General features: G+C 35.3%; 1 protein-coding gene across 18 annotated transcripts in view; it reads left to right on the top strand.

The window, feature by feature from the left end:
• DLG1 (discs large MAGUK scaffold protein 1) overlaps positions 1 to 20,870 on the top strand; it is a 318,440-nt gene that overhangs the window by 217,907 nt on the left and 79,663 nt on the right. For all 18 annotated transcript variants that reach the window (XM_073231852.1, XM_073231851.1, XM_073231856.1 and 15 more), the window contains 2 exons: positions 10,084 to 10,204; positions 13,917 to 14,073. In XM_073231852.1, coding sequence (XP_073087953.1) covers positions 10,084 to 10,204; positions 13,917 to 14,073 — 278 coding nt within the window. The remainder of the gene's footprint in view (positions 1 to 10,083; positions 10,205 to 13,916; positions 14,074 to 20,870) is intronic.

The raw sequence follows: 20,870 nt of genomic DNA, 5'->3' as shown, positions 1-20,870 counted from the left end.
AGATGCAAAATCAAAACAACTACCCCAAAGTCAGTCAAGGGATAGACAAAGACTACAAAATATGATACTTAATACTTAAAGAATGGAGGAGGAAGAAAAAGAGGGGGAAAAAAAGAGAACCTTTAGGTTGTGTTTGTAATAGCATACTAAGTGAGATAAATTAGACTGTTAGATAGTAAGGGAATTACCCTTGAACCTTTGGTAACCATGAATCTGAAGCCTGCAGTGGCAATAAGTACATACCTATCAATAATCACCCTAAATGGAAATGGACTGAATGCACCAATCAAAAGACATAGAGTCACTGAATGGATTAAAAAAACAAGACCCATCTATATGCTGCCTGCAAGAGACTCACTTCAAATCAAAGACATACACAGATGAAAAGTGAAGGGATGGAAAAAGATATTTCATGCAACTAATAGGGAGAACAAAGCAGCAGTTGCAGTACTTGTATCAGACAAAACAGAGTTCAAAACAAAGAAAGTCACAGAGACAAAGAAGAAATTACATAATGATAAAGGGGTCAATCCGACAAGGGGATATAACCATTATGAATATCATGTACCCAACCCAATATCACCTACATATGTGAAACAAATACTAACAGAATTAGAAGGGGAAATAGAATGCAATGCATTCATTCCAGGAGACTTCACCACTCCACTCATTCCAAAGGACAGATCAACCAGACAGAAAATAAGGAGACACAGGCATTGAGCAACACACAGATGAACCCTACAGACATCTACAGAAATCTATACCCAAAAGCAGCAGGATACACATTCTTCTCAAATGCACATGGAACATTTTCAAGAACAGATCATATACTAGGCAACAAAACAAGCCTCAGTAAATTGAAAAAGATTGAAATTGTACCAACCAGCTTCTCAGACCACAAAGGTATGAAACTAGAAATAATTATGTAAAGAAAACAAAAAGTCCCACAAACACATGGAAGCTTAAAAACATGCTCCTAAATAACCAATGGATCAATGACCAAATAAAAACAAATCAAGCAACATATGGAGACAAATGACAACAATAATTCAACACCTGAAAATCTATGGGATGCAGGGAAGGCTGTGCTAAGAGGGAAGTATATTACAATACAGGCCTACCTCAGGAAAGAACAATCCCATATAAACAGTCTAAACTCACAATTAACAAATCATAAACAGAATAAAAAATGAGAAAGGAAAAATCACTATGGACACCACAGAAATACAAAGAATTCTTAGAGAATGCAATGAAAAATTATATGCTAACAAACTGGATAACCTAGAAGAAATGGACAACTTTATAGAAAAAAGAAATCTTACAAGGCTGACCCAGACAGAAACAGAAAATCTGAACAGGCCAATTACTAGCAAGGAAATTGAGTTGGGAGTCAAAAAACTACCTAAGAAATAAAACCCTGTACCAGATGGCTTCACCACTGAATTTTATCAAACATTTAGTGAAGAACTAATACCCATTCTCCTTAAAGTTTTCCAAAAAGGAGAAGAGGAGGGAATACTTCCAAACTCATTCTATGAGGCCAGCATCACCCAATACCAAAACCAGGCAAAGACACCACAGAAAAAGAAAATTACAGACCAATATCCCTGATGAACATAGATGCAAAAATACTCAACAAAATATGAAGCAAACCGAATTCAAAAATACATCAAAAAGATCATCCATCATGGATTTATACCAGGGATGCAAGGATGGTACAATATTAGAATATCCATCAACATCATCCACCACATCAGCAAAAAGAAGGACAAAAACCACATCCTCGTCTCCATAGATGCCAAAAAAGTATTCACCAAATTCAATATCCATTCATGCTAAAATCTCCCAACAAAATGGGTATAGAGGGCAAGTACCTCAACATAATAAAGGCCATATTTGACAAACCCACAACCAACATCATACTTAACAGTGAGAAGTTGAAAGCCTTTCCTTTAAGATCGGGAACAAGACAAGGATGCCCATTCTCTCCACATCTATTCAACATAGTTCTGTAGGTCCTAGCCATGGCAATCAGACAACACAAAGAAATAAAAGGCATCCAGATTGGTAAGGAAGAAGTTAAATTGTCACTGTTGCAGATGACATGATATTGTACATAAAACCCCTAAAGAATCCACTCCAAAACTACTAGGTCTAATATCTGAGTTCAGCAAAGTTGCAGGATACAAAATTAATGCACAGAAATCTGTTGTTTTCTTATACACTAACGATGAGCTAGCACAAAGAGAAATCGGAAATCAATTCCACTTGCAATATTGCATCAAAAAGAATAAAACACCTAGAAATAAACCTAATGAAGGAAGTGAAAGACCTATACCCTGAAAACTACAAGACACTTGTGAGAGAAATTAAAGAAGACAACAATAAATGGAAACACATCCCATGCTCATGGATTGGAAGATTTAATATTATCAAAATGGCCATCCTGCCTAAAGCAATCTACAGATTCAATGCAATCACCATCAAAATACCAACAGCATTCTTCAACGAACTAGAGCAAATAGTTCTAAAATTCATATGGAACCACAAAAGACCCCTGAATAGCCAAAGCAATGCTGAGAAGGAAGAATAAAGCTAGGGGGATTACCCTCCCCAGCTTCAATCTCTACTAAAAAGCCACTGTAATGAAGACAATTTGGTACTGGCGCAAGAACAGAACAATAGACCAGTGGAACAGACTAGAGAGTGCCGATATACATCCAACCATATATGGTTAATTAATACACGATAAAGGAGCTATGGATATACAATGGGTAAATGACAGCCTCTTCAACAATTGGTGTTGGCAAAACTGGACAGCTACATGCAAGAGAATGAAACTGGATTATTGTCTATCCCCATACACAAAAGTAAACTCAAAATTGATTGAAGAACTGTATGTAAATCATGAAACCGTAAAACTCTTAGTGGACAACATATGCAAAAATATTCTGAATATAAACATGAGCAACTTTTTCCTGAAGTCTTCTCCTCAAGCAAGGGAAACAAAAGCAAAAATGAACACATGGCACTACATCTAACTAAAAAGCTTCTGTACAGCAAAGAACACCATCAGCAGAACAAAAAGGCATCCTACAGCATGGGAGAATATATTTGTAAATGACATATCCGACAAGGGGTTAACATCCAAAATATATAAAGAACTTACATGCCTCAACACCCAAAAAGCAAATGACCCGATTAAAAAATGGGCAGAGGATATGAACAGACAGTTCTCCATAGAAGAAATTCAGATGGCCAACAGGCACATAAAAAGATGCTCCACATCGCTAATTATCAGGAAAATACAAATAAAATCTGCAATGAGATATCACCCTACACCAGTTAGGATGGCCAGTATCAAAAAAACTAAGATCAACGCATATTGGCAAGGATGTGGAGAAAGGGGAACCATTGAAGCTAGTTCAACCATTGTGGAAAGCAATATGGGGGTTCCTAAAAAAACTGAAAATAGAAATACCATTTGACCCGGGAATGCCACTCCTAGGAATTCACCCAAAGAATATAATTTCTAAGATTCAAAAGACATATGCACCCCTATGTTTATCACAGCATTATTTACAATAGCAAAGATAAAGAAGCAACCTAAGTGTCCATCAATAGATGAATGGATAAAGAAGAGGTGGTACATATACACAATGTAATACTTTGTTCTTTATTCCTGTATTTGTCAACCACTCTTTTTATGCCTTCTTTTGTTTTAATTCAGCATTTTATATGATTCCATTTTCTCTCCTTAACATATCAGTTGTATTTTCTTATTTTATTTTTTACTGGTTGCCTTGGGTTTACAGCATATATATGTACAACTACTATATAAGTCCCTTTCAAATAACACTATACAGCTTTACTGGTAGTGTGAATACTTCATAATAACAAATAATCCTAATTTCTCCCTCCCATCCCTGTATCATTGCTGACATTCATTTCACTTATATAAAAGTGTATGTATGTGCATCTACACATGCACACATACATGCAAACAGTGTTGCTATTGTTATTTTGAATAAAGTGTTATGTTAGATCAATCAAAAACAAAAAAATATCTTTATTTTACCTTCGCTTATTCCTTCTTTGATGCTCTTCTTTTCTCTGTGTATAACTGAATTTCTGACCTATTAACTTTTCTTTTCTCTAAAGAACTTCCTTTAACATTTCTACTGGCAACAAATTCCCTCAATTTTTGTTCCTGTAAGGAGGTATTTCTTCTTCCCTTTTGAAGGATAATTTCATAGGGTAACGGGTCTGTTTTTTTCTCTCAACACTGAGTATTTCACTCCACTGTCTTGCTTGAATGGCTTCTGAAGACAAGTCAGATGCATATATTATCTTTGCACCTCTATCAATATGTTAGATTTTTTCCCTGTGGCTTCTTTAAAGGTCCCTGCCCTTCTTTTCTTCCTGTACTTTGAAAGGATACGCCTAGGATATCATTTTTTTTTCTTTTTGAAGTATTGTTGATATACAATCTTATGTTGGTTTCAAATGTACAACACAATGGCTTAATAGTTACTCTTGTTATTAAATCCTCGCCCCCTCTAGTGTAGTTACTATCTATCAACATAGAAAGATGTTTCAGAATCATTGACTATATTCTCTATGCTGTACTACCATCACCATGGTGACCAACTTATACTGTGATTGCAAATTATTGTGCCCCTTTATCCCCCAGCCCCTCCCTCAGTAACCATTAGTCACTTTTCAGTGTCTATGAATCTGCCGCTGTTTTGTTCCTTCTGTTATGCTTTGTTTTTATATTCGATAAGTAAGTGAAATGTAGTGTTTGTCTTTCTCCACCTGGCTTATTTCACTAAGCGTAGTACCCTCTAGATCCATCCATGTTGTTGCACATGGCAGAATGTTTCGTTTTGTTTTTGTGGATGAATAATACTCCATTGTTTTATATATACCACATCTATTGATGGACACTTAGGCTGCTTCCATACCTTGGGTATTGCCAATAATGTGGCAAAACTTAGGGGTGAATGTATGTTTTCAAATCAGGGATTTTGTTTTCTCCAGGTAAATTCCTGGGAGTGGAATTACTATTGGTATTTCTATTTTGAGTTTTTTGAGAAATCTCCATACTGCTTTCCACAGTAGTTGCACCAATTTACATTCCCACCCATGGTGTAGGAGGGTTCCCATTTCTCCACATCCTTGCCAGCATTTGTTATTTCTTGTCTTTTGGATAGTGGCCATCCTAAATGGTGTGAGGTGATTTCGCATCATGATTTTAATTTTCATTTCCCTAATAATTAGCAGTGTGGATTATCTTTTCATGATGTGCCTGTTGGCCATTTGTATTTCTTCTTTGGAGAAGTGTCTGTTCAGGTCCTCGACCCATTTTTTAACTGGGTATTTGTTTTTTTGGTGTTGAGTCATATGAGTACTTTATGTATTTTGGATGTTAACCCTTTATTGGAGAAATAGTTGACAAGTATATTCTCCCATACTGTAGGATGCCTTTTTGTTTTGCTGATGGTGTCCTTTGCTTTATAGAAGCTTTTTAGTTTGATGTAATCCCACTTGTTCATTTTTTATTTTGTTTCCCTTGCCCGAGGAGATGTGTCCAGGAAAAAATGCTCATGCTTATATGCAACAGATTTTAACCTATGTTTTCTTCTGAAAGCTTTATGGTTTCATGACTTACATTCAGGTCTTTGATCCATTTTGAGTTTACTTTTGTGTATGGAGTTAGACAATAATCTAGTTTCATTCTCTTACATGTAGCTGTCCAGTTTTGCCAACATCAGTTGTTGAAGAGACTGTCTTTTCCCCATTGTATATTTATGGCTCCTTCATCGTATATTAATTGACCATATATGTGTGGGTTTATATCTGGGTTCTCTATTCTGTTCCATTGATCTGTGGGTCTATTCTTGTGCCAAGTACCAAATTATTTTGATTACTATAGCTTGTAGTAGAGCTTGAGCTCAGGGAGCATAATCACCCCAGCTTTATTCTTCTTTCCCAGGATTGCTTTGGCTATTTAGAGCCTTTTGTGGTTCCATATGAATTTTAGTACTATTTGTTCTAGTTCATTGAAAAATGCTGTTGTTATTTTGATAGGGATTTCATTGAATCTGTAAATTACTTTGGACAGGGTGGCCATTTTTCCAATATCAATTCTTCCCATCCATGAGCACGGAATAGATTTTCATTTATTGGTGTCTAAGTTCTCTCATTAGTGTCTTAGAGATTTTATAGTACATGTCTTTCACCTCTTTGGCTAGGTTTAGTCCTAGGTGTTTTATTCTTTTTGATGCAATTGTAAATGGAGACATTTTCCTGATTTCTCTCTTTGCTAATTTGTTGTTAGTATGCAGGAATGCAACAGATTTCTGTGAGTTTTGTATCCTGCAACTTTGCTGAATTCAGTTAGTTCTAACAATTTTTTGATGGAGTTTCTATGTATAATATCATGTCATCTGAAAACATCATGCCACTCCCTTCTGTAAAGTGTCTTCTGAGAAGTCTGCTGATAGCCTAATAGAGTTTCCTTTATAAGTCATTTTTTTCTCTGTGACTGTTTTCAGTACTTGCACATTATTCTTGATCTTTGCCATTTTAATTGTTATATTTCTTGCTGTTGTCTTCCTGGGATTCCTTTAGTTAAGGACTCTCTTGAGTGTCTGTTTCCTTCCCAAGAAAGATTGGGGGGGAAGTTTTCAACAATGACTTCCTCAAAGAGACCATCTCTTTGTCTCTCTCTTCTCTTTCTGGTACTGTTTTGGTTGGTCACAAATATACTGTTCTGTTTGGATTGGTCACATAGCTCTCTTAACATTCTTTCATTCCTGGAGATCCTTTTTTTCTCTGTCTCTGTTCCTCAGCTTTGTTGTGTTCCTGTTCTCTACTTTCCACTTCATTCACTGTCTCCTCTACCTGCAATAATCTACTCTTAAATCTCTCCACTGTATGTTTAATTTCAGATACTGTATTCTTCAGCTCTGAGTTGCTCTTTTTCAGGTCTTCTATCTCTTTGTTGAAGTACTCCCTAAGATCTTGAATATTTTTCCTGTACATGGGTGAGCATGTTTATGACTTTTATTTTGAAATCTTTATCAAGAAGATTGGTGACCTCTGTTTCATTTAGCTCTTTTTCTGGTGTCCTGTCCTGTAGTTTTGTTTAGAACATATTCCTCTGCTTCCTCATTTTGTCAGGGTTTCTGTGTTTCTCCCTTTGTATTATATGGCTCTGATGTGCTTCATTGCCTGTAGAGTGATAGCTTTATGAAGGAGGTGTCTTATGGTGTCCAGAATCTCAAGAGTCTTTACTCTGCAGTGCTTGGTTCTACTTTGCAGGAGTCCCAGCTGTTGGTGTGTGGTGGGTGGGGCTGCCTTTCTGTCTGTCTTCTGTAGTGGTCTCAGTCTGTGCTGGCAGTTTGCTTTAGCCACTGCCTTTGTGATCACCTCAGAAGTCTCTGCTGGAATGCCAGGGCTGCAGGGTTAATGGAGTGGGTGGGCTGGTGTGTGGCTCTGCCTAGGCCAGACACGCAGCCCCAGGCTTGGATGCCTGTGGGGAGGAAGGAGCCCTTGGGGCTAGCTTCTGCAGGCACCTCCCCAGTTGGGCTAAAATGGAATCAAGAAAGCTGGAACAGTCTCCCTCTGCCTGCCAGGTAGCAAATTCTGACGCCACTGCTGGGCCAAATATGTTGGCTGCTGGCAGTGTGCACAAGGAGGAGCCTCAGGACTGGGTTGCAGGTGAAGAGCATGGAGCTTCTGGGGCTCCCAAGAGTTCCTGACCTGTTGGTCTCAGGGAGGGCTGAGAAGGTATCCTCTACATGCCCTTTCTCCTGAGGAGAGAGCTCCATCCAACCCTTGCCCCTCTGGTACCCTCCCACTGCTGGCAAGTCTTTTAAACTGCCACCTCTACTTTGGGTCTCAGGACTGGCTGAGCCTGCAGATCTCCAGGGCCAGGTGTGCAGCACTCCTGGACTCCTACCCCTCCCCCCAACTCTGCTCCTCTTTATCCCACCTATAGGCTGGTATGGGGTGAGAGTGTGGGTCCCGCTTGATCATGGACCCTTTATCCTTTTTGTGTGGTTCTCTCTTCTTCCCCAGATGGAGGTGGTCTGCTCTGCAGTCTTCAGGTTGTTTTCAGGTCTAGTTGTATTTGCTGTATTTTCTTCTTTTATGCATTTCTAGGAGGTTTCCACCTTGCCTTCCTACTCTGCCATTGTCCCCCATCTCATATATAATTTTCTTGGCCTCTGTCCTGCTGTTTTCTGAGTTCCTAGATCTATGATTTGGTGTCTGACATGAATTTGGGGAAATTCTTAGTCATTGTGTTTCAAATATTTCTTCTGTTCCTTCTCTCCTTTTGCTATTCCCATCATTCATGTTTCACCTGCTGTAGTTGTCCCACAGTTCTTGGACATTCTGGTTTTATTTTTGTTTTTTCACTCCTTTTTTCTCTTTTCTTCTCAGTTTTAGAGGTTGCTATTGAGATACCCTCAAGCTCCAAGCTTCTTTCCTTAGCTTTGTCCAGACTGCTAATAAGCTTGCCCAAGGATTCTTTATTTCTGTTCCAGTGTTTTTGATCCCTAGTATGTCTTTTTGCTGCTCTCTTAGAATTCCCATTTCTTTGCTTACATTGCCCATCTTTTTTTTTTTCATACTATCTACTTTATCCATTGGAGCTGTTAGCATATTAATTATTGTTGTTTTAAATTCCTGGTCTGATAATTCCAACATTGCTGCCATATCCAAGTCTGGTTCTGATACTTGCTATATCTCTCCAAACTGTGTTTTTTGCCTTTAATATACTGTAATAATTGTCTTGATAACCAGGCATGATGTACTCGTTAAGGAACTGGTGTAGACAGACCTTTAGCAATGTGGTGATAAGGTATTAGGGAGGGAAAGTGTTCTATAGACCTGTGATTAAGTCTCATTCTTTTAGTAAGCTTCTGCCTCTGAAATGTGAACTTCACAATGTTTGTTGAGTATTCTGCCCCCCACTCCCCACCCCGCCTCCCTTAGGTGGAACATGTTGGCACTGGAGTTCATAAAAGTGCCATTAGAGTGCACTGGAGTTAATGATTTCTCTTCTGCCAGTCAACTGGGCTCTGATAAAACTTCAGCAGGTTAGACTCTGCTGGTTAAATAGTTTCTCCTGATGGCAGACTGTTAACATAATGCTCTTGTATATTTCAAAATGGTTCCTTTTCCCTTCCTGCCAGAAGCATGAGGGGATTTTTCTCCAGTGTGCACTGTGGGAACCTGTTAGAGATACGGGTAAAATCCACAAAAGTATGGGGTCCCCCCGAAGTTTTTTACCCTCAGAGCTGTCCAAATTGAGCTTCAGCAGTTTGTCAGTTACATTTCAGGTTTGTCTACCCCAGTACTACTAGTTCCCTCAGATATTTCTGCTCTGAAACGCTGTGATTCTTTGTATACTCGTGTCAGTCTCCATTTTGGGGCTTAGCAAGGTTTGCTCTGTGACCTCCCTTATCTTAGAGATCTAAGAAGAGTTGTGATTTTTCAGTTTGTTCAGCTTTTCAGTTCTTAGGACAGACATTTAATGACTTCAAGTTTCTTATATGCCAAACCTGAAGTCCTTCAGTTTTTTTGTAAAACTTTGTTGAGCATAGTCTTTTTGCACCTGTTGTTAAACATTTGGTTTTCATTATTCACAATCAAATTCTGTGCATATATACTTTTAAAATTACTAATCTGCAAAATAACATCTCAGAAAAATAGTTACTGTACTTCAAATTTTTTATTTTAGTATTTTCTGTGACAGTTTTTTACCTTTCCTGAACTTCATTGTGCACATCAGTTAATGTAAAACTCCTTTTTCATTCTATTTTGTCAAAAGAAACCAAATGGAGTAAGTTTGCTTACTGATTTGAATATCTAAACTAGTTTTTACCTGAAAACTTGAGCTTGTCTAACTTTTTTTATCTGAAAAGTGAATCTCTATCAAATTATAGTATATAAATAAGTGAATATGAACTATATATTAACTTTCAGATTGGTAATTCACAAATGTGGTGTTGATGTTGAATGCCTTGTTTCATTTTTCAAACGTTTTTCACTCTCTTTGTTCTGAAGCTTCCTCCCAACCTGTTGATAACCATGTAAGCTCATCTTCCTACTTGGGCCACACACCAGCATCACCAGTCAGATATTCGCCTGTTTCGAAAGCAATGCTTGGAGATGATGAAATTACAAGGTAAGGAACTGAATATTCATCCTTCTTACATAAAGCGAGATATATTAGATAGAGTTATTGTCAGCCAAGTAAGATAACTACAATTTTCAGAACTAAAAAATTGTTTTGATGGAACATGCACTTAAACCTTAATTTTTTTCATTGGAAGTTTCACTGAAGAGCCTGAAATGTAAAAATATACTTCTGCACGTTTAAAACTAACTTTTCCTATACTCCTTATCTAGTATCTACCATAAAGTTAATTATGACAATTAATTGATTCATGTTCAGAATTCAATAAGTATCATCACCTAAAATTTACTTTACTTACTAACTGCACTAAACATTGTAGTTGAACTGTCTTTTTATTCCCAAAGAACTCTAAACTAGATGGAAAGACATAAATGAAAAAGTATTTTAGATCTTTTTCACAGTATTCAATATAGTAATAAAACATTATGTTTGACAGCTTACTTTGTAATTTGTATATCAGTTACAACATTTAACATTTAGCCAATTAATCTTCTTAAATTTTTAACTGCATTATTATTGGCATTATTATTTTAGAAAATTCATAATCAAAATTATTCTAGGAAGTGATCATTTTAAGTCAGGTAGGAATGTTTGTCCTTTCCTATTCTTTAAGAATTAGTAATGAGAACTTAAATTTAATAGATGCTCAGTAATTATATTTAGAATGAAAATTAACAGAAAAAATAGTGCTTGTGATTATTTGTGATATGAATTTTTAAGGCTGTTAGTCTTTAGGCTGTGTTCCTATACTGATCTGTCATGGCCATGTTGTTTTTGATATCTAATAGTCCCCTATTTATAGAGGTAAAAAGGAAAAATAGTTTATGGCTTAATCTAGTCTTTAATCTGCATAATTTTTAAGTTAAAAATACGTTATATAAGCACCTTGATTGCTGTCCCGTTTTTTTCACTATATATCTCTCATCTAGAATGTTGTATTGACTTTACAATGCTAAACACAGGTCTGTTTTCTGTACTTCTGTGTGAAAGTCAAGTGGTCGATTACTGCATATGCCTACCTAAAATTGTTTTTTATCACTCCCTTTTGATAATGACACTACTTTGCACAGGTAATGAAGTACAGAAATCTTTACCCTTATGTTAGAAATTTCCCACAATTTCATCCTAAACAATCTTTTTGGAGGTTATACCACATTACCAATAAAAAAAAGACAGAGAAAAGGACTCCCAACATAGAAATAGTTTATGGTTCTAAAATTCATTTAACAGCTTTATTGAGATATGATCCATATACCATATGGTTTACCCTTTTTAAAGTATACAACTCAGTGATTTTTGGTATATTAATATTTTTTAAGTATAGTAAAATATATGTAACAAATTTTGCTATTTTAACCATTTCAAATGTGCAATTAGTGGCATTAATTGCATTCACAATGTTTTGCAACTATCACCACTCTTTTTAAAACTTTTCATCACCTCAGGCAAACTGTAACCATTAAGCAATAACTCCTCATTTCCTTGTCCTCTCAGTCCTTTGTAACCTCTAATCTACTTTCTGCCTCTACGAATTTGTTTTTTGTAAGTGGAATCTTATAACACTATCCTTTTGTTTCTGGCTTATTTCATTTAGCATAATGTTTTCAAGATTCATCCATGTTGTAGCATATAGTAGAATTCCATTCTTTTTTTATGGCCAAATAATATTCCAGTATGTGTACATACCACATTTTGTTTATCCATTCATCTATTGGTGGACACTTGGGTTGTTTCCACCTTTTAGGTATTGTGAATAACTCTGAGGTAAACATTGTCATACAAATATGTGCTTACATCCCTGCTTTCAGTTCCTTTGGAGATATAACTAGGAGTAGAATTGCCGTGTCATATAATGACTCTGTGTTTAAGTTTATATGGAACCAGCTGTTTTTTATAATAGCCACACCATTTTGCATTCCCACTATCAATATAAAAGGGTTCCAGTTTCTTCGCATCCTCACCAGCGCTGATTTTTTGTTTTGTATTACAGCCAATTACAGTAGACAGGGTGCATCTCATTGCAATTTTAATGCATTTTCCTAATGACGAATGATGAGCGTTTTTCATGTACTTAAGTTATTTGAAAAACCAGAATTTCTTTTCCTGAGATACTGTTGGATTTATTAATTATTATTTGCTAATGTAAAATTATAATTCATGTATATTTTTTACAGCATAAAAGAAACCCTAAATCATAAGTCTACCATCTAACAAAGAAGTAAAACATCACCAATATAGTGAAACCTATCTTGTGCTCCTGATTCTATCCTGCTCCTCCTACATTGGCCCACTGAGTTAACTGCTTTGGATTTGTTATTTCCTGTTTTTATTTCATATATATGTTTGTGTTTATAATATTTCCTAAACAGTATGTTATTTAGTTTTGCTGTTTTTGACAAGAACATATGATTTGTTTAACCCTGTAAGTTAACTGGCAAAACTGCCTAATAATGAATAACTGTATTTGACTAGAAAACACCATTTTTAATTTTATACAGATAAATATTTAAGGTTAATTCCACATACATGTGGAAGGATCCCTAAAATTCATTTTTAAAACATCATTTGCTTGTGTTAAGTCTTTTGTTGCCAGTAGCTTTCTGCAGTGTTATAGAAAAATCAGACTACATTTTAAAAATATTTACCAAATATAATACATTCTAATCTCAAATGCTATTTATTTTATCATATCAAAAAAAATCTGTTTGCTGAAATTTTCATTGTCTTCCCAAAAGATATGAATAGTTTTCACACAACTATAACTGGCAGCAAATGTGAAATATTACTAGTGGTAAGATGTATTCTGAGTTCAGAGATTTCAAATGGCAGGTGTGGGGTAAAAAAGGTGCATCTTAGAAATGGTTGGAGGGGTGTGACTTAATAAAAATATTTAATTGTTTCATATAAAGAGTCTGGAGATGGGCAATTGCAGCATTTGTGTAGCAACCCTAGGTCCATGGTATCTCTGGGATTCTCTTGGTCTTAACTTTCATGATTGTAATTTGTCTAAACCAGTAATAGGGTTTTTCATTCTTCATTCTTTCTATGGGGGTTGTTTCTGGTGAGGAGGATAAAAAATATGCTTTGTATGGGGACAAAATGTTCATTATTCTTATCAGGGTCTGTCTTTGGGAAGCGATAAAATTTCCTTCCATGTCTCAGAGGCCAAAATAGGGTCATAGCCTCACCTTAGTAAAGGAGAAGGGAGGGGATCGGAATGACTCATGTAGGTTAGTCATGCTAACATCCTTTTAGGACTGAAAAAAAAGTCTACTTCCTTTAAGACAGAAGAATATCTATCTTTTACAGCATCTAAGAAGTAGCAGAAATGGCTGCTTTATAGGCAATTATGTATGTACAACACCAACTTAACAGAAGTATATATGTATTTCTTGAGCAGGCTTTCTATATCATTTTTTTAATTTCTATATTGTTTTCTCTCTTTGTTATAGTTTTCTGTTGCTTTTCTAACATGGGGTTTTTAGCTTTTACACAATATTGGGATTTTTCCTTTTAATTTAAGCCTGCAATTTCTAAGCTTAGAAAGAATTTCTACCCTAGAGCTTTGAAAATCCTTTTAAGTTCCATCTAACTTCCTTTGTAGTTTGATAATATAAGTAAGTGATCAATAGGAATTTCTGAATAGAATGTGAAGTTCTATATAAAAGTTCTATAATATTCAATAATTTCTAATTTTTAGGGAACCCAGAAAAGTTGTTCTTCATCGTGGCTCAACAGGCCTTGGTTTCAACATTGTAGGAGGTGAAGATGGAGAAGGAATATTTATTTCCTTTATCTTGGCTGGAGGACCTGCTGATCTTAGTGGAGAGCTCAGAAAAGGAGATCGAATTATATCGGTAGGATATGTTGATCAAAACAGTATCTTTATTATTTCAAATAAGACCTATTAATTATTAGAAGTTATGGGAGATACTTTGGTTATCTTCTTACTGCTTTACAACTTGTAGAATTACAGTGTTGTGAGAGAACAGGTTCTGTATGGTAGGTTTTCACTTGGTATTTGACTTACCTAAAAGGCATCAGTCTTTATAAATGTATTTGAAGGAGATACTATATTCTCTATTTGTTGACTGCAAAGTTCTCTATATGTCTGTTAACTCAACCTTGTTCCTTGTGTACTGCTGATCTTTATACTTTAATCTATTGTCTGCTTAGTCTGTTATTAAGAGATTTTATTATAAGCTGTCTAAATATAATGATGGGTTTAGCAGTTTGTCCTTGGAGCACTTTTCTTCTTTATATCTTTGACACTATGTTATTAGAGAGATCTGAGTTTAGAATCATGATTCCTTCCTGGAGAGCTGAACTCTCTTAACCATTATGTAATGATCCTTTTATTTATAATAGTAGTTTTTACCCTAGAAGCTTTGTTGCCTGATACTAATGTGGCTATGCCAACTTTTTTTGCTTGATATTTGTCTTATCCTTTCTCCACTTTTTGCTTTCAGTTTATGTGCTGAAGTGGTTATTACCTGGACAATTTTAGAGTAAAACTCATCAATAGTTCTCTTCTAATGACACACAGACTTCAGGAAACTTTAATTCTGATTATGCTATTTCTATTATTTTACCTCTATTTCATTTTTATATCCCCAAACTCAGCCATTTTTATTTTTGTTTTTTAACAGTTAATCCATGTATTCTGTTTTGTTGTTCTTCTTATCCCTTCTTATATCTCTTCTTTCTTAGGTGTTTCTCAGTGAGCCACTGAACAGCATTGGGATTGGATTTGTTTTATAGAAAGGTCCTGTTCATTGTAGAAAATTTAGCTTTTTTAGCTCCCATTCTCTACATGCAGTTGAAACTCCCTACTTATTTTTAAAAGCAAAACTGTCCAAATATCCAAATGCACCTTAGTAGGAGCCTTTGCTCTTTCAGCTTTTTTTTTTTTCATAATATCAATAGAGATTCCCAACTCTAGTGGCCTAATACAAGGGTTCTTCCTTATTCTGAAATTAAATGTTATTTATTTCAGCCTCTACTCTTATTTTACTGAAAATGTCTTTTTCATAATTAAAAATTACAGGGCATGCTAAAAAAGATAGAAAATTCATTGTCAAGCAGAAAGCAGTCAGTAGAATTAAATGAAGAAAAGGCTCAGATATGGATTTATGAAACAAAGACTTTAAAATAATTATGATAAAATCATGATGAAAATGATAATACTAAGGGTATAGGAGTAAAGGTAGACAATATGGATGAAAGATTTAAGAAGTTCAACAAAGACATAAAATGAATCACATGAAATTGCTAGACATTTTTAAAAGTTTATCACAAATGAAAATTTTACCTTTAAAGGCTTAATGCACCCTGAAGTTAGCAGAGGAATGAATACATGAACTTAAACATAGGTCAGACAAAGATTTGGGAAGAAAAGTAGATCAGAGCATCCAAGATCTATGGAACAATATCAGACAGTCTAGTAAAGAGCAGACAAAAACTTTGAAGATAAATTGACAACTTTCAAAAACTGATGAAAGATGTCAGGCCACAGATCTATGAAACTCAGCAAACCCAAGGCATAAGTACATCATAGTTAAAATGCTAGGAAGATATGCTAAAGAGCCCATGTTAAAAGCAGACATAGAAACATGTCACATAAATAAAAACAGTACAAATGACAGTGACTTCTTACGAGAAATATGAAAAGACTTGAAGCAATTGAATAATATCTTTTAAAGTACTGAAAGAAAAAACTGTCAACCTAGAAGCCTATATCCAATGAAATTATTCATCAGAAATGAAGTTGAAATAAAGACATTTTCAAACAGAGAATTTGTCTCTGGCAGAACTACAAGAAATACTACAAGACATTATTCTGGGTAAAGAAAAATTATACCAGATGGAACCAGATCTGCAGAAAGGAATTAAGAACAACAGAAAGTGTAAATACCTTATTAAACTTAAGTTTTTTTACATATTTCATTATAAGAATATTGGCTCTTTAAAACAAAAATAACTACAGTGTGTTTGGGGGTTATGACATACGTTGAATACAAGACCACTAGACAAATTGAAAGGGAAGATGAAATTATACTGTTGTCTCTTATACAGCTTTTTTGAAGTGGTATAAAATTATTGAAAGTAGAACAAAACAGCAGCAGAATCACAGAACCCACGAATGGACTAATAGTTACCAAAGGGAAAGGGACTGGGGAGGATGGGTGGGAAGGGAGGGACAAGGGTGGAGAAAAAGAAAGGGGGCATTACGATTAGCATGTATAGTGGGGGGGGGCACAGGGAGGGCTGTGCAACACAGAGAAGACAAGTAGTGATTTTACAGCATCTTACTACGCTGATGGACAGTGACTGTGAAGGGGTATGTGGGGGGGACTTGGTGAAGGAGGGAGCCTAGTAAACGTAATGTTCTTCATGTAATTGTAGATTAATGATACCAAAATAAAAAAATTAGAAGAAAAAAAATTATTGAAAGTAGGCTGTGATAACTTACATGTGTTAATCTCTAGAGGAAGCACTAAAAATACCACAAAGAGGTATCGTTTTTTTAAGTCAATATAGGAGATAAATGAAATGTGAAAAAATATGTGCATACTACAAAGAAAGGCAGGAAAGGAGGAAGAGACAGTGTAACTAGAAAGCAATATCAGGATGTGAGATTGAAATCCAACTAAACTAATATGTACATTACAGTTAACAATCCTATTAAAATATAGAAATTATCAGCATGGTTCAGTAAATCTAAGACCCAATTATATACTCTTTATCAGAAATATACTTTAAATATAAAGCTCATATGTTGTAACTAAGAGTAAGAAGAAAATATACCAAATAACATGCAAAAAGATGGTCTGACTGTATTCATAAGAGACAAAGTAGACTTCAATACAATGATATTATTATTGATAGATTTCATAATGATAATGCATCATTTCATCAAAGACATAAAAGTCCTCCATATGCATGTACCTAGTAATCTTTTCAAAATATGTGAAGCAAAAAGTACTAGAACCAAGAAGAAAAATAGACAAAGCTACAATTACAGCTGGGGATTTAAACATCTTCTTCTATACTTGATTAGAAGTACACAAAAGGAAAGAACTTTGGTCCTTACCACTCCTCACCTACAAAAATTAACTTGAAATGGATTATAGAACTAAACTTTCAGAAGAAAACATGCAAGAAAATCTTAGTGAACTTGGATTAGACAAAGATGTCTTAAGAAAAGTTTTTTAATAGATGATGCTGAAACAACTGGATATCTGTATAGAAAAACATGACCCTTAACCCAATCTTACTTACAAAAATTAATTCTAAAAACATATTAATTCTAGATGGATTATAAATCTAAATGTATAGCCCAGAGCTGTAATCCACCTAGAAGAAAACATAAGAGAGTATCTTTGCAACCTTGGGACAGATAACAGTTTCTTGGACAAGTTACATAAAACACCATTAAAAAGGTGCCATTAAGAAATCAAATAGACAATGCATACATACAGTGGGAAAAAAATATTTTTAGTACATGTATCTAACAAAAAACTTTTATCCACCATTTATATATAAACATCTCCCACAAATCAACAATGAAAAGATAAGCTACCCCTTTCAAAAATGAGCCAAAGACTTAGCAGATGTTTCACAAAACAAGATATATGGATGGCCTAGAAGTTAAACACAAACAGGTGTTTAACTTTAGAAATCAAGGCAATGCAAAAAGCACTGAAAAAGAGGTTTGCAGGAATTTGGGTGGGAGTGATCTAACTTCTTTATTTTGATTGTGGCAGTGGCTATACAATATATGCAACTGTCAAAACTCTTTAACTGTAAATCAGAGATTATTAATATGATGAATGTAAATTATGCCTAAATAAAAACAGATGTGTTTTTAAAGCCATTATGAAATACATATCCCACCTGGTTAAATGTCCAAAGAAAAAAGATTGATGACAATAAACATTGGTGAGGATGTGGAGCAATTTTAACTCTCAGTTATTACTGGCGGGTGTTTTAAATTGTACCACTCCAAGAAATTTTGGGGATTTTTTAAGAAATAAAACATGCATCTGACCTTATCACCCAGATTTTATCCAAGAAATCATTTCTACAAAAAGATGTTAACAGGAATGTTCATAACAGCTTTATTCATAATAGTATAGATCTGGAAATGACTCAAGCGTCCATCAACCATAAGATAGCTAAACTATGGTTTATGCAAATTAATGCAACTCAGCAATAAAAAGTAACATAACTACTGAAACACAAAACAACATAAGATGACACTAAAAAACATCATGTTGAGTTAAAAAAAAAACTACAAAAGTATATATTGTGTTATCCCCAAGTTATATGATAGTCATGAGCTGGCAACATTGATTTGTATTAATAGACATCAGAAAGTGGTTTCTTGTGATTGCTTTGTACTAACTACAAAGAGGCACAATGAAATTTCTGAGTTGGTCAATAGAAAAGGTATATAATTTGGGGCTGTGATTTCATGGGCACAGATAGTTGTTAAAAATCCTGCCAACTGAATTGTTCAGATTTGCACTTGTAAATTATACTGTAAATGTTTTAAATAAGTTATAATATGGTAAGGACAAATTAGTAGGAAGGAATGGATTTATAAAAATAAATATTGGACAAATCATTTATTTAAGGTAATAAATTGGCTTACAGCCTCACTTCACACCTATGCCAAAATAAATTTTCAGTTGGCTTTGAGTTAGGTGTGAAAAACTCAACACAGAAATAGATGTTTTTCAAATTGTCCATGTGGGAACACATTATGTGGGTCATTGACACAGACACATTGACATAGAGTATGTTAGACTGACCAACACAACCTGGTCCACATGGTATCTTCCCAATTTTAGCCCTGAAAGCCCCATGTTTGGAAGCCCTGTTTGTCTCAATTTTTAAAACAGAAAGTCGCAGACCATCCAGGCAACTTGCTCAACCTAATGTGAATGTAAGTTAAATACAGCCTTATGTTTGACAGTGTGCATCAATAACCTTAAATGTTTAATGCTTATCTAAGTTTTGCTAGGGAAATACCCTGAAAGCAATAGGAACATATTTAGGAGCAAGAGAAAAACATGAAAAAAAATTCAACACTAAAATAAAATCCTGGCACAAACTTAGGTAGGTACCTCATTACACAAAAGTTAGCTGTTTTCAATTTTTAGCTTCTATCAGGATCACCTTGAGACCTTGTTAGAAAGATTCCTAGACCCCCTCCCCATTTTCTGATTCAGTGTAACTTGGGTAGGATCTGAAGTTATGTGTTTCTAACAAGTTCCCATGAGATACTGACGTTGCTGTTCCTGGGACCAAACTTTGTGAACCACCATTCTAAAGAAGTACATGTTATTGATGCTCTTAATGAAACACACATGAAGGAGAAAAATATAAACAAGTTATTTGGGAAAGCAAGGAAATAAGTAACAGTTTATAAAATATCAGGTCCCTTTGATATATTTCATTTTGTTGATGAAAGAATCTTCTGAAATCAAAATCTATTGCACATGTGGAACATATTTTTTCAGTATGGTATAAATGAGGTATTACTGTTATTTCCAGTGATGCCAAGTATAATAGAAAATATACTTGTCATTCACTGAATATTTAGAATCATGAAATCTTAGAATTAAAAGTGGCCAAAAGTGTCAGAAAGAACTTTTTCAGAACTCTAGAAATTAACAACCAAAGGCTTGCAGTAATTCAGGAGGTATTTATTCAAGAAAGTGGCTGAATCTTCGCAACAGTGAGCTTTGTAGAGTTTTAACTTGCCCCAAGTCCCATCCCCTGCTCTCCAGCACCACATTATCCTTGATAACTAGCCCACATTTTGTGTGAAAACCATAGCCTGACAACCACTAGAGAAAGCAGAATGGGCATGGAAATTTTAGAGCCTCTATCCCAGATAAATATCAGAATTTGACCTAAGTGGTTCTTGGAACACTCTATTTGCAAAGCTCTCTGTATCTGATCTGATTCAGAGTTCCACCAGTGCCAAAGCCATTTCCCCTGGGGTAATTATCAAAACAATTAAGGCACACTATGGCTGCCTGAAACATTGGTGAACAGTGGACTAATCAAAAAAGCTTAAGAGGACACAATGGGGGATGAGATCTCCATAGGGCCTTTGAGGTGCATATATTCCTTAGAATCTGGAAGGACACATGCATGTTCTGGACTGTATGCATGCTCACCTGTGCAAAGGCCCTAAACTCTCACCTCTGGCTGACCATGAGAGTCAATGCAAGCAAGAAAGTGAAGATTAAGGTAGTGTGCTCAGTTGCCTTGCTGAGTGTTGATAGTGTTAACCAACATGCACCCAGAGCCCTCCAGCAAAAAGTCCAGGCATTTAAGGAAATCTCTGTCCAGTCATTAACTGACTATTAAGCTAACCAGGCAGAGACTTCAGTGGCACGCACATCAAAGAATACAAAGTTCATACAATTCAGAAAAACAACCAAATAACAACCATTACAAAGAACAGTAACAAGCCCTGGGTAGAAGGGTAGTTCTGATTTCCAGGTTTGAGACATTATTTTAAATGTTCAGTTTCAACAAAAAAATTAAGAAACATACAGAAAAAGAAAATATGGCCTATACATAGGGGGGAATGCAATCACTAGGAACTACCCTAAAGGAAGTCCAACACTGAACT

This window comes from Manis javanica, chromosome 3 (genome assembly GCF_040802235.1).
Source record: "Manis javanica isolate MJ-LG chromosome 3, MJ_LKY, whole genome shotgun sequence".
Classification (NCBI taxonomy): domain Eukaryota; kingdom Metazoa; phylum Chordata; class Mammalia; order Pholidota; family Manidae; genus Manis; species Manis javanica.
This window is presented reverse-complemented; position numbering and strand designations above follow the sequence as displayed.